The 15,345-nt window shown below is 44.0% G+C and overlaps 2 protein-coding genes across 7 annotated transcripts in view; both read left to right on the forward strand.

The window, feature by feature from the left end:
* LOC311532632 (uncharacterized protein) overlaps positions 1-15,345 on the forward strand; it is a 139,055-nt gene that overhangs the window by 43,487 nt on the left and 80,223 nt on the right. The gene's annotated exons all lie outside the window — the stretch shown is intronic.
* CCDC182 (coiled-coil domain containing 182) lies at positions 1,262-1,723 on the forward strand (the record flags this gene model as incomplete). The annotated part of the gene is made up of 1 exon (XM_084651184.1): positions 1,262-1,723. One exon carries the CDS (start codon positions 1,262-1,264, stop codon positions 1,721-1,723), a length of 462 nt encoding a protein of 153 aa, XP_084507310.1.

Raw genomic sequence — 15,345 nt, forward strand, 5'->3', positions numbered from 1 at the left:
GGCCTAATCCAAAGCCTGTTGAAATCAATGGGAATCTTTTCAGAGACTTTAGTGGGCTTTGGATCAGGCCCTGTAAGAGCTCTGTGGTGTTAATACCATTATTGTATTTCATGGTACTGATGTAATCAGAACTTTCTTCTAGGTCCCAGTCCATACAAGAGGATCTTTGCTCCCATATGGAGTCTTGTTGACAACAATAGGAGGTGAAGCAGGAATAAGGGTTGACCCATAGGGTGGCTCAGGAGGAGTTCTAATGTGTATGTGGGGGGAGGGGGGCGGGGTGGGCAGATTACCCAACATCTGCCTACTGAAGTGTTTGGTACTGGCCACTGTTAGAGACAGGATAACGGGTAGATAGGTATCAGGTCTAATCCAGTCTGTTGTTCCCATGGCCCATGCAGATCCCTTTGCAGAACTGGGGTCTTCATTTAGTTGCTGTTGTCACTGGGTTTTAAAGACGTGAATGGCTAGGCATTGTTATTATGTTCTCTTCCACAATGCGTATGTTCTCAGAGGTTATACAGGTGAAACCCCTATTTTATGAACTCTGATTTGAGGAAATGCCATTTCATTCCCAAATGCCTTTGTGTCCCTTTCATCTGAGATTAAGTTACTATACCTTCTCTTGAGCTTACCAAAGCTTTTGGTGTCACCCAAGTCTTACGCAAAACTGAGGTTCTAATGTATTTCAGAACCATGCGGTAACAAGAGGGCTAAATTTAATGGGGATCGCTGTGGGATTAGACTTTTCAAGCAGAAGCAAAATTCAGCATTATTATTATTCTTGTCACCAATGAGACAGAGGAATAGCTTAGTGTGATACACTGGGGTATACCTAGGCCTAATGGGATGAAACTAAGAAAAGAACATTTAGACTCAGTATCAGGAAATTTCTGGCAGTGAGATGTATTAGGCTGTGAAATAATCCTTAGGGAAGCAGTGTTGCTTGGGGTGTTTTAAAACTAAATTGGGCAAAATACTAGAAAAGGTTCTGTAGAGAACAATCCTGCACTAGTGGGGAGGTGGCCTGCAGAACCTAATAGGTGTATTCTGCCTGTAACTTCTGTGATTCTCTGATAATGTATATATAGCAGTGTTACAATTGGCTGAGTTACTCCTGAGGTCACAATCCCATGCCTTGGTCCATCTGTCCTCCACCATTGTCCTGAGAGGAGGACTTCTGGGAATTTGATGGAGGACACTTGAGGGATTCACTCCTGGTACCACTGAATCACAACTGCTTTTCACCCTGCTACTTCACATGGCGAACCAGTTCCACTCATTCTTTGAGACGAGCACAATGGCACTGTGTAAAGAAGAGACTATTCCGATGACCCTGGACATGCTGACGAGTAAAAAAATGGAGACAAATAATCCTCAAGCCAGATGCCTCCTCTCGACGCTGGCATCGGCCATGTGCAGCCAACATGCATCAGACATGGAAAAACTGCGGCAAGAACTGAAAAACGTGCAGAGGGACATGAAGGATTTCAAGCAAGAGGTCACAGGGGTGATCTGTAAAATAGAGGGCACCCTCAGCTACATGATGGAGGTGGTAACAAGACTTGAAACCAGAAGCAACCACATGGAGCAGCGGCTGAGGGAAGAAGAAGACAGAGGCATAGTACGGAACAAAGTACTCACATTCTTGCTGCCGAGGGAGAAAGAACTGCGGGAGAAATGTGCTGATCTAGAGAGGAGGCTTTGGAGGAAAAATGTCTAGGTATATAAATCCTCAACGACAAAGGGGAAAAATAATTGTGTTGTACCCGAGAACTGCTCTGGACTCACAAGCAAGACTAATCTTTTGAATACTAAGTGTAAGAGCTGAGCACTTATGCCAAAACCCTCACTATTTGGAAACCAAGCTATAAAAAGAGGGACTTTATACCATTCATGATTTTATATACCACTTCTTCGTTTGCTGTCTAAACTAAATTGCCCTGATCTTTTAACTCTCTCCTCAGACAGAAGACTGTCCATTACTTTATTTTGTTGCCCTTCTCTGCACCCTTTCCCATTTCTGCCACTGCTGCTAGTGAGAGTGGGGGGGCATTTGGAACCTGAAAGGATCAGGCCTTATACATTTAGTGTTCTGCTGACATCACAAAACAGGAGTGATCTGTGTCATCAGATCCACCCCTTTGGAGGTGATGTCTGTGTAGAGTCACGTGGTGCCTGATCTAAAGCCTACTGACCTCAACAAACATACTCCCAGTGACGACATTGGGCTCCGGAGCGTGCCTGTGACTCCCAGGTACCTGTGCCTCATCTCTGTATGCAGCAACTGATGCTGCATTACTGAGTTCAGTGACACATGCATGTAGAAGAGGAGAGAATTTAACCCTATAGAACGAGGGGGGCTTTGGTGCTAGTACAGGAAGTAACCTCTGTTCCCCAGCTCTGACTTCCCTTCCATCCTGCTATATATTATTCCTTCTTGTTGTCTCAGACATCATTGTCTGGCCCCAGTCTCTTCCTCTGAGTCTCCCATAATAGCATATAAAACATACAAAAATAACTCCAGTGTTGCTCATTTTCCCCCTCCATTCCAGAATAAATAGAAAAAGACATTTTAAAAAGGCAGCAGCAACGGAACAGATCACAGATGGTGATTTTTTTTTGGTAACACTATTTCTCTCTAAAGTTTTTTTCCCCTTTGACTCTGCGCAGGCTCCACTCGTTTCCAAGCTCTCCCCCGGTCAGTGTGGATGGTGCTGCTGCTGATCTTATGGATATTGATTCCATCTCACAGAAATGTGTTGCAGCAAAGGGAATTCACCCTGTTGACCTTCAGCTCTCTCTCTGCTAGGAATCAGTGATGCACAAATGAATGGCAAAAGCCATATGGACTGTGGGGGAAAGGGAGAATATTTGCTGGTCTCATTTTATGGGATAAACCTTTTGGACAAATCTAGTTAGATCCAAGTATCCTATAAAATAAAAAACCTTGTTTCCCGAATTTATCATCACATCTCCAGTACCCTTTCATGTAAAGAAAGGCTCTGAGTTCATATTTTCTTATTAGTGATGGAGGGGAAAGGGAGTCTTGTAGCTGAAGAACAGATTTGGGAGTCTGAGGATCTGGATTCTGGTTCTGCTACTGCATGACCTTGGACAAGTTACTTAGCTTCTCTGTGCCTCAGTTTCCCTATGTGTAAAACATCCCCCTTCACAGGGGTGTTGTGAGACTCAGTTAAGCCTCACAATCCCCAAATGGAAGGCTCTATAGACAGGAAATTTTATGGTACTGTAAAATAAAATGTCTGGTATGTCTATAGCTATATGTGTTAGCTGCAACATCCAGATCTGGATCCAAGCTCTTCCAAAGTTTGTGGGGGATTTAATCAAGAGTTTTGACTTAGGCCCTGTAGTTTTAATAGTTACAGGTGAATCAGACCTTAAGCTGTCTGCCTCAAACTTTGTGGGTTTAAATATAATGGAAACCTTTCTTTTCCAGATCACAGCTGACCTTGGGGATTGTTTAACAAACCCCAAATGACCCTGTTTTTGCCCTATCTCTGCATCAGATCCTTTTCCTTACTCATATAAAACAACCTATATTCAGTCTCCTTTCATCGTGGAAAATCTCAAACAACATTGCAAACTATGTCTCCAGTCCTATAAGCGAATTCATTTGGACAGATCCCTGTACCTGTACAGAGTCCCAATGTTCGTGGGGACCTCTGCACAAATCCCAGGGCAAGATCAGGGCATAAATACATACAGCAACAGTAAAATGCAGCCACATCTGGGGTGTAATGTGCTAGTCAGTGCACTGCACAACAGTGTGTGGAGGGGAAATTTTAGCCAAAGCCACCAGCTGAAACCCTTCCTGTTACAGAAATTGCCATAGGATCATTAATCTCTCTGCAAGGGCTTTGGTTTTTAGGTCTTAGGAAAAAGTCCCTCACATCTCACACTGTAAAATGCATGGAACTGAGGTTATGTACCTCAGAAGGATGAAGGGCTGAGTCAGTGTGCGTGGATTCAAGCCAACATTTCCAGGAAGTCAAGGTGTTTCCAACCTGCACATACACACTTTCTACTTTGATTTATGTTGTACCAATGTGGGCTGGCTCACAGGATAACAGCAGGAAAATATTGCCCTGAATTGGTGGGGGGGACAATGTGTGTCATCTTGTAAAGTCCCTGAAACCAAAGACTGACAATGAGATGCACAATGGAGGGAGCTGTTTGTTGGCCCCACCCTTAACCCTTCAATATGGGGCATGCAGGCAGACCCCTACGCTGAAGTCAGTGGGGTCTGTGAGGGCATACGTCTCCTCCCTCATCCATTACATTGTAGGATCAGGCCCGATGTTTGTCACTGTGTTTGCCCTCTGGCCTGGTAGGTTCCTGCTTTATTTTCCTTCTGGATTTGGTAAGGAATGAAGTGTATAATGAGGCAGTAAAGTAAGTACATATTAATTTTCTCCATTTGCCTGCAGTGACCCCCCCTGTCTGTTCCAGCTCCTGTACAGTGTTTTCATCATCATCATTATTACTTTAGGAAAACGAATTACATTTCACAAGATGGAAAAACAATGGGCATTTTTCCAATTCACCTTCAGCCTTCTCGTTTCTGTTGCTCCAAATGCACCAGGGATCAGTATTCTGATCAGGGGGGGTTTCATGGGGAGTTAAGATGGCTTTAAATTGATTGCGGGGGCTGCTGTGTAAAATTCAGGGCAGGGTGTGTGTGACCAAAAATACACGGGACAGTGCAGCTAAACAGGGATTCCTTAAACTGGGGCTGCTGTAATGGCTGGGGCAATGCACTACACATGTGCACATCAAGGCAGGTAGCTGCAGCTGTGCATGTAGCTGGCTTGAGGCAGGCAAGGAACCAGCTTCCAGCTAATTCTTTGCCCCTAACTCAAGTGGGAGGGTATAAAGCAGCCACATGAGCTGCTTTGGGGAATCACTGAACTCAGCACTGCAGAGAAGAGCTGGCCTGGAGGCCCTGGCGTCCCTAGAGTTTGGAGAATCATGCTGGGTAAATAAGGGGCTGCATGGAGGGGAGAGAGGAAATGAAATGTGGGCAGGGTTTGGGGTCTAAGAAAATGGCACGGAGGGAGGGGTGAGTCAGTGGAACCCAAGGGGAGGAGGAGTTGTTATTTGGGCAAGTCCCAGAGTGTGTGGAGATGTGCTGGGGCTGCGCAGAGTGTGGCTGCCGGGAGGCAGAGCAGAGACGAGGAACAGTACTGTGAGCTAGTGCATTGACTGACCTGGAAGCCCTCTTTCTCCCACCCCTCCCCTATGTGGATTGAGAAGGGAAATATATAAGGGGCTGTTTTAGACCTCTCCCCCTTCCTCATCACCATAAGGGAGTAGAGAGGAAAGGAAGGGAGAAATGCTGGCGGGATGGAAAGGGTAGGGGGTGGAGAGAGAATGAGCTGGGGAGGCAGGATGCAGGGAGGAAGGGAGCTCGGAAGGGGAAGAGAGTTTTTATTTACCCCAGTGTTTGGCGCATAGGCTGTAATGCAGCGGGGTTTCCCTCCACTCTCACTGTTGCAGTGATAGCAGTCAGATTGTACCAAACAAGCTGGATTTTCAAAGAAGGCTACTGGGGCAGGATGCCCTCCTGTTTTATTTCCATGAAAGTTTGTTATTTCTGTGGTTCTCCATCTCTTTCCCAGAATAATTCAAACACTGTTTTCACCAGCTGATGGTCTGAGATGTAGCATTTGCATTTGGATCCAGACTAAATTCACGCTGAGGATTGGAATTAGGATTTGAGGGTGAGCAGGGTAAGGTTTGCTGGTGCCAAAATCTCAGCCCTAAAAGTGCATCTGAACCATCTCTGGGACATGGCCCATCTGTGCTTGAAAATAAACCTGTAGAGGTGGATTTGGAAACAGGGGCTTGAATTTGATACTTGCTGCGGTTCTCTCTCATCCCCATCTCCAAATAGGGGAGGAGGAGTTATTTCAGCTTCTAGTTCAGGCCTATTTCTGATTCTAACGTTGGCAGTGCAGGGTCTAGATATTGTGTCCCACAAGAGAAACAGGGCCCTCTGGGGCCTCTTCAGATTATGAGGTTCAGATGCTCCCTTATTCATATGTGAAGCCCTTTGGAACTCTGATGTCAACTGATACAGGTACTCAGCCTGTCTGAATGATGTTTGAATTGTGGCCCAGAAGCTATGCACTCTTTTGTCAGAGAGATCCTGGGACAGTGACCACTCAGCTCTTCCGTTGTGTAACGTCCAGTCCACCCACCAAAATCAGAGAACCCTTCCTTGCCTCCACGTTACCTGGATGGGAAAGAAGTTTAGCTGATGCAGGCTTCTTTGTCACCAGCAAGATCATTTTCATTTCTGATTGTATGTAGACGAGCTTCCAGGCTTACCTATTCCTATTTGAATTTAACACATCTATGCGAAACATACCGTATTAGATAGACCTCTCCAGGGTGGATCAATATTTAATGCGGAATTTACAAAGATTGACTTGAGGACGCATTTAAAATTGGAGTATTAGCCGCAGGTAGCAATTTCTGAGATGCAGCAGCAGAGTTTGATTATTTACTGAGGTGGCATTTTGCAAATTTAAAATAATATTTAGGAATGTGGGGCTGGCTGCAGTGATCTGGCTTCTTAAACTGTTAACTCTTCGATTGTTTTGTTTATATTCAGTATTAAACAATGACGCATGATTAATTATTTATCTGCTGTGTACGATGGGTCCAGATCCTCTCCTGGCCATTGTATGCTGTCTGTCATGGGCATTGCTTACCTTAGGTTAAGAGGTAATGTAGGCAGCCTTGAAATGAAAAACAACTCCATATACCTAGCTTTTCTGTAGCACTTTTTATCTGATCTCAAAGCACTTTGCAGAAAGGTAATAAGTATCATTAGAACCATTTTACAGAGGGGAAAAGAGGCACAGAAAGGTGAAGCAATTTACCTAACATCGCCCAGCAGGTCAGTGGCAGAGTGAGAACTAAAATAAAGATATCTCAAATCCCAGCCCTAGTTCCCACTCCTGTGCATAAGCTCTGTGTCTAACTCTGGCAGCTGGCCAATGCTACATGCATATGGTTTCCCATTGTCCCCTCCTGGGAATTTGGTAGAGTCTAATCCAAAAGATTTGTTTAAATGTCAAAGGCTTGGCTTTATAAATGCTACAGATGATAAGCTTGTATCCTATACAATATTGAATTGCACTGACTGGAGAGAGAATTTTCTGGAGTCCAATGAACTCCACCCCCAAATCTACCCTCATGCTGAAACACAAGTTAAAAGCATTAAATCATTTTAACTAATTTTCATTGGCTGATCAAAAACTCTGTGGATGGGATGTTATTTTTTTGCCCCTTCTTGAGGTTTTCCTTTTGAAAACCATAACTCTTTTCAGTAAGTAATATCTGTATGGCGCTTTGAATATATACCTCATCAAGTATTCTTGGTAGTAATAGCAAAAGCAGGAGTTGCCCCACAGAGAATGGGTTTGTGATGTTCCAGAAACAGACTTCAGATTTTGCTCTATGGAAAATCTATATGCAAGAGAAAACTAATATGTATGTATGTGCATAGTATGGATATTACTGAGGTATGTGCATATGGGGCGCTATCTCTATCACAATACTTTATAATCAGGCTAATACATTTGCAACCAGCACATATTTTGATTGTGTTACTTGGCATTCTCTGTGTCACGTTATTATTAGAATCTTTGAGAATTGGACCTGTCTTCTCTTCCTCTCACCCCCATAAGTTCTTGCTGTGATCTATTAATCTTTACTAAAGCAATGAGACTTGGATAGGGTATTATGCATACACACAATGCGTGTGCACATGCTAATCAAATTGCTGTTTTATCTTGGCTTGGTAGGGCTGTGTGAGCTACATTAATAAGAGCTGACAGATTTGAAATAGCTGATCCTAAATTGATTCAGATTGTGAATGCAGCAATCACTAGAGCGACTAGGCCATGGGATTGAATACAGTGACTTTCCAGTTTATGGTCTGGAGCCTTTTATCTAAAGATGTAAAGGACAGCTCCAACTAAATCCAAAGAGTGACTTTTCTGTCCAGAGTACTGCAGGCAGTGAGTTCTCCCCGTGTCACGCCCCCACATACTTGTAAATCTGAATTGATTTTGCTTATACAGCAGAAAAAGAAACTCCACAGAATAGGATTGTTAGAAACCACAAGTGGTGGTACCTTCTACTTGTGTACATATGGTATCTACAGTTCTCATGAGTATGTGAGATCAAGACATGAATCTGTGGCCTGAGAATTCTCATGCTGGGAGATAGGAATGCTTGCGGATCTGCCCAGTTCTCTGAGTGACCTGGGAAAATCACTGAGCCTATTTCTGTTTTCCCATCTGTAAAATGAACATGGCAATAACACCCTCCTCACAGGGGATGGCAGGAAATGGGGTGCAGTTGTGAGCATTACTGTTTGTACAGTTATTTGAAGATAAGACAATTTCATGTCCCAAAGTTAGGTAAAATGATTGACCTTCATGTCAAGTGATAATTCCATCCAGTAGGGGGCGACAGTGACTATACCCACTCTCTGGCATGTGTGCTCTCTCTCTCGACCCCACCACCACCACAGCCAATTTTTGCCAGCTCTTGGTGTGCGTCTGGTGATATTTGGTGCTTTTCCAAGCCTAGGGAGTCATGTGACACACATCAGATTTAATTTAAAAAAAAAAAGTAAGTTTTAGCTCTCGTGATTACGGAGAAAAGTATGAAAATGTGACAGAGTGAACTCTTAACGCTCAAAAAGCAGAAGGCAAATAAAAAGAACTCCGACTTATTATTTTTAAGTTAATTTCCTGACTTTGGGAGTCTGATTCATGATTTTTTTTTTAATGCTTGGGGCTGGCAACACTGTACACAACATTAAATTCACTCACTTATTGTAAATAGAATATGCCTAATAGTCTATTATCAGCCCCACTGCATGTCTGCAAATAAATTTAAATAAATGGTCCATTAAATATATTTCTTATGGGGGAAAAGATCCCTGTAAATACTCGTACTATGGGGGGAAATGATCTTTTTTTATTATCTAATTGTTCTACTAAGATGTTCCTCATTTTTTGTAGAGCTATAAAAATTAAAGGCAGTTTGTTTCATATATGGGGATAGAGCACAACATATGGTAGTGACAGAGGTGTTCATAAATATGAATGTTTTCATATTTTAAAAAAGGATGAAACATGTTTCTAACAAACAAATTGTCTGTTATTCAGAACACCAATTATTCCCACCGGAAAACAAAGCATACGCATCCCCCAACAGGTGTACTCTCACTGAGACCCCGCTTCATGAATATGGAATGACAATTAGATGTTTTATTTAAAGCTTTGATCGCCTAAGGAAAAAAGTCCATTTATTTTCCTAAGTAGTCTGGTTTCTCTCAACATTGCAGGTGACTTGTTACTACTCTCTGTGAGTTGAAAGAAACTGAAATAGAGAAGTGCTACCTTGGTAAAACACACTCAGTCTAAATCGAGACAGGAAAGGATGCTCTTGTGGTTAGGGGCTGGGCTGGGACTCAGGACATCTTGGTTCAGTTTCTGGCTGTGCCATGGAGTGAATCAGTTGATCTATATGTGCTCTGTTTTGGGGATACTAATATTTTCATTCTCTGACCCTGGTCTATCTTTCCTATTTATATAGGAAGCTCTTTGGGACGTGGACTATGTTTGTACAATACAGTACCTAGCAGAATGGGGCACAGATCTCTGGGTCTTTTAGATGTAATATAAATAATAAAGAGCAAATTAGTATAACTGGTTTCCTCCTGCATACACCTTGGTTTCTAGAGCATTTAATCTTTGACCTATCTATGCCTCTACATGCTACTGTAGTCTAAATGTTGCATAATAAAACACCCACATAATTCAAGAAACTAAGTTAGACCATACTTATGCTATGTAACCAACAGAGAGAGTGGAGCATGGGAAAGTGTGCTTAAATAAAGAAACTGATAAAAACTTAGACATTACTTTATTCACTGGAGCAAGGAAGTTACAAATTTTGCTGTTTAATAATAATACTTTTTATATCTAGAGCATCCTCAAGGCTCTCCAAGCACTTTGCAGACACTAATGAATCAAGCCTAAAACACCCCAGAGGCATTATCTTCATTTCACTGGTAGGGAAGCTGAGGCATGAAGAGATAAAGCCACTTGTGCAAGGGCATGTGATTTACCGGTGGAGCTGGGAATAGAATCCAGGAGTCCTGATCCCGGTCCCTGGCTCAGGCTAGTAGAAGTCAACACTTCCTTTTAAGGAGTGACCTGGATGGCTACTGAAGGGATGGAGGGTCTGTTCTGTCACTAAAAAGATGGTAGCTACAATGCAGAGCAGTCAAAGGCTGGAAGTAGGGGAATTCTAACCTCCTCGCCCTCCCGGGATGATACTGAGGACAGCAGAGGGAGGAAACGATGCTCATCAATTTGGAGCCATATAGTAAAGGGCGACTGTGTTCAGCTGTAACTTACAGGCTGACTCTGGGTTCCTGGAACCAGCAGCTAAGGGCTTCTGATGGAATCCATACTTGTGGGACCATGGGTTTGATTTGGTATGGCAAATCCTTTGTATCTTTGGGGACTTGTACTCTGCAGTGTGCCTCCCGGCCTGGGCAGAAAGAAATGCGCTAGCTCTGCTCGACCTAGCACTCTAAAAATAGACGTTGGCCCAGGGGGCTGGACGAGGTCTGAGCCAGGGGGCTGGAGGAGCTTGAGCTGGGGCAGCTAGCCTGTGCTGCCGGTCGTGCGGCACTGTTCACGGGGCTATTTTTCAAGTGCTAGCTGGAGCAGAGCTAGCAGGTGTCTGTCCCGACTGGTAGGAATGCTCCCCGCTGTAATGGAGAGAGGCCCTTTTGTTTCATATAAAACATAGCAAATGTGAAAAAATAAGGACTTAACCCCCTCAGAATTGAAGTATAAATGTGACAAGTGTTATGATTCAGCTCCAAACACCCATCCTATGATATTACTGCGTAAATCAGCCACTTAAAATTGCCGCTTCCCTATACTACATGTCTTGTACGAACTTGGAAAACATTAGGCATGAGGCATGGGTGATATCTTTTAAGTAAGATGAGTTATACGCTGACAACAGTCATTTCAATAGCAGGGCTTGGATAGTTAGGTGAATGCAGCCATGGAGCTGTATTCAGTACCAGCAGGGGAAGCGAACACGACAGATCACTTTACATGCTGCTCATACATCATATGGGGAGAGATAATATGAATCTGGAGAAACAAGCCATTTAAAAGAACTTTTGTAGTAGTAATTTGCATTTCTGTAGCACTTTTCATCTGAGATACTAGAGGTGATTTACAACATTGGATAATTAAAACTCCCAGGACTCTGTGAAATATTGTGTGTTTTTATACCCATCTAACAAATGGGCAAATTGAGGCAAATGTGTACAATCTTTTTTTACCCATGCTCACAAAGCCAGTTGATATTTAGATAAATTAGGTTACCCCTAGATTGGTGCCAAAGTTTGCAAAAATAGGAGCTTGGAGTTGAGTTCCGAACTCTGTATTTAGGCACATAAATAAGTGGCTTGATTTTTTGTTCCCCCTTCCAGAAGTGCCAAGCACTGCTCAGCATCTCCCATTGACTTCAAGGTGGTCTTGTAACTTGTTTACTTCAAAGTGATTCCAGCGACCTGGATCGGGCCTGAGCCATGGCTCCATCTGGTTTTAAAACTGGTTGGAATTTTTGTAGCAACTTTCCTAGTGTAGAGCAGGCCTGTGGCAGAATTATGCATGAGCAAGGAGTTGGAAATGTGGATGAGTGGAGGGGCCTATTGAGGTAGAACGTGGGATGGGCTGAGTTCCTTCCAGGCTGCCACTCTAGTTTGTGACGAGACTTGTGTATGCATCAAACTCCGAACCCATGCCTAACTTTGGGTGTTGTGTCTGTTAGGGACACATTGAAATAAGACCCTTTCCATGCACTATCCCATCCCCCACCTTCCCCAGCACTTAAGCCAAGCATGAACCACAAGCCCTTCAGGGTCTTAATGAAGCTCTACAAAAGTCATTACTTTAAATATTCCTCAGAGCTTGCAGGAGCGAAAGTGCCCAGGTAGCACTCCTTCCTGTTCATGGCAGCACTGTTAGATCAGCCAGGTCAGCCCAACCATCAGGTTTTGAGAGTTCCCAATCCATTCAATGCATGGTATCTGTAGAGCTGGGCTTTGGCTGCATATTGCACTTCTCTTTAGGTCCCAGAGCCTTGGATCAGGACTCTGCGTTCAAAGGGCACCCTGAGTCAACAGGGTGTCATTGAGTGGCAAGCGGCTGATTGCTGCCACCATGGGAATCAGGAAGGGGGAGGTGCAGTCTGGATCCATGGAGCTACTTTCAACCTCTTGGGTCAAATTATAATGTGGCCTGAGAGAAAGGTGAGTTGGTGCAGCTGCTGAAAGTCCGATGATTCCAGCAAGCACCATGCATCCTATCTGCAGGGGATGTTTTTTGGGAGACCCGAGCTTAAGATGGATCCGGATATTTTTATTTGCTATAGCCAACCAGCAGGCCTGATCCTGTGAGTTGCTGATCATCCCATGAGTTCCCTTCGACTCTGTGTGTCGCAGTAATTGAGCATTCTGGGAGATCTGGGCCTTTATTTGTATCTTGCATTCCCTTTGCTTGAACAGATTATGCTTTATGTATTTGAGTAGTAAGTATGACTGATTCATTCTCTCTACTCCCCAGCCTACTTTCCCTTGGGACACTTTTGGAAACAAGATGTGGCATCTCAATGAGTCTATTGTACAGCTTAAATGTTAAACAAAGAAATATATTCCATGTGCTTTGTATATAAACAGAACTCGGATTACATTTCAATCACCCTATAAGATGAAGTGCCTCTCCTGTCATGTCTCTCTTTAAAATAAGATTTCCCGTGGTTCCCCTGGTATGATACAGCAATAACCACTTTGTGTGGCAATAAAACAGTGTGGTGATGAAAAGAGGGAATATGCAGGGCTCCTCTTGCTTCGCCACCACCGCCAACTTCCCTAGTTTGCGCTCCCCATTAATACTTTCCCTCTGTAGAACTGAAAACCCTGTATAAAAGCAGATAACTTTTGACAGATGGGCAAATTGAAGCCCAGAGGCATAAAGCTTGCTCCCGCTCCCATTGAATTCAGTGGAAAGATTGCGGTTGACTTCAATGAGAGTTGGTTCAAGCCACATATGACTTGGCCCAAGTGAGTCAGCAGCAGAGCCGGGAATAGAATTCACTTTTCCAGGCTCCTGGTCTTGGGCATTGTCCACTAGACTGCAGTCTTGCAGGTGTGAGTCATGCTGATGCCGTTTGAGGAGGTTTAATCAGTAAAACTACTGAAAGTTGTATCTTTTGACCTTCGAAAATTGGCCTTGCAAGCAGACTGGATGAAGGGCTGTAGAGCTCTTTTTCACATTTGCGTTTCTGTAGTTTGAAACCAGACCAGGCTGGTAGTAGAAGGTTGTTACCTATTGCACAGCTGCTCAGTGGCCTCATTCCAGTGATTGTAGAGAGGGGTCCATATCCCAGTTGGCCGTCCCAGCAGTGAGACCAAGGACTAAATTGCTTTCCTCACAGAGGTGGGAACTGAGAGTCAGGACTGAGGCACAACGTGAGCGCAGGAGGGTAAGCTGTCCCTGATTTGGGGAATACCGTATTTAAGTTCTTGGGGCTGCTCTTTAGAGAAAGATTTATGCCTGTATCTGTAATTTCACGCCAGGCATCTGAAGAAGTGGGTTTTTTTACCCACGAAAGCTTATGCCCAAATAAATCTGTTAGTCTTTAAGGTGCCACCGTACTGCTCGTTGTTTTTGTGGATACAGACTAACATGGCTACCCCTCTGATACTTTAGAGAAAGGGTGATCTTGTGGCTACCCCTCTGGATTGGGAGCTGGGAGATGGTTCAAATCCCACCTAGGGCTAGTACCTTAATCTCGTAGTTCCCCATCTGTAAAATGGAGATAACCGTGCATCATTTCTCCTGTCCTGCGACTTGTCTATTTAGATTGCAAGCTGATTGGGACTGGGGTTTTCTGTGTTACTACGTTTGTGTAGTACCTACCCCGGTGGGGCCCTGTTAGTAATATTTTTATAGTACAGTAGCACCTAGTCTGATACTTTGTGCCCGCACAGAGTGAACAAGAGAAGTGTCATTCTGCCATGACAAACATTTCTTAAACTAAGTTGTGGCTCACTGGGTATTCCAGCAGATGCTTTATTAGTTTAATACTCCTGAGAGTTGCATGAGGCTCCTATCAGTGATAGAAACATCAGGGTTCTCGCGAAAAAAATCGGAGCACTTCATTGTTGAGTGGCTGATTTGGTAATATCCATCATCAATGAAAATGGTCATCACCCTCAGCTGGCACGTCAGACTATTGGAGACTCGTTACTTTCACTCGGATAAATGCGCTTGCAGCTGTATTTCTTGTGGAGCAGCATTGATCTACTGTGGCCAGTTAGCTTTAATCCGAGGTATTGCATTCCCTATGGAGGTTCCCCAAGGCTATATCCGCTACCCGCTTCTGACAGCTGAATGTGACAGTTAGAATTACCTCAGCAGCACAATCAAATGGCGATTCTCTCAGCACCCAGCCGCTAACCTATGCATGCATACCCTGTTTGTTTCATTTCTAATTAAGCAGTAATATTTCTTGTCTGGATTGCTAAATGTGCAGCTCCTGAGACTGGCCGCAAGGAAATGTTATAAACGGAAACAAGCAATAGAAGTTCCCTTTCTTATTGATTCCCATGATAAACAGATCTATGCAGGAATCAGACCTGTCCTCAGGCTGTGCTCAGTGCAATGCAAGAGAACATAAGGAGACCAATTCATAAAAAAAATACCATTTGCCCAGCTTTTCCACCGATCTTACTAGGAAAGGGGAGGGAGAGCAAGCAGCCAGTGCATTTTCCTCCAGCTGCCCCCTTCCCTCACCAAGTTGTGAAGGTACATGCTTGCAAAATGCTTTCACCCTGTGCAGAGACCTCTCTGCTGCCTGTTTAGGGGGTCTGAAAGCAGGATGGCTGAAAGATGTTTCCCAGGCTCCAGAGATCAAAGAAAGCAAATCAGGAGAGGAAAGGAGTGGGTGGTGGAGAATAAACTTGAGAGGTTTGGTAAAACAAGAAGGTGCATTGCTGAAGGGACTGGGGGGTAGCCTTCCCCAGGGCAAAGCCTTTATGTAAAAGCAAGGGACTGGGTGGAGTTTGTCTTTGTAGACTCAGCAAAGGTGTGGGCAGCTGTGGGGCTTGTAGTGTCCCTTGAGGTAGAGCAGACTGGGCTCTGTTGCAATGAATGCAAAGAGGATTCTTTACTGGGGCTGCTGGACACAGACTGACCTATG

This window comes from Lepidochelys olivacea (assembly GCF_965140295.1).
Source record: "Lepidochelys olivacea isolate rLepOli2 genome assembly, chromosome: 17".
NCBI classification, from domain to species: domain Eukaryota; kingdom Metazoa; phylum Chordata; order Testudines; family Cheloniidae; genus Lepidochelys; species Lepidochelys olivacea.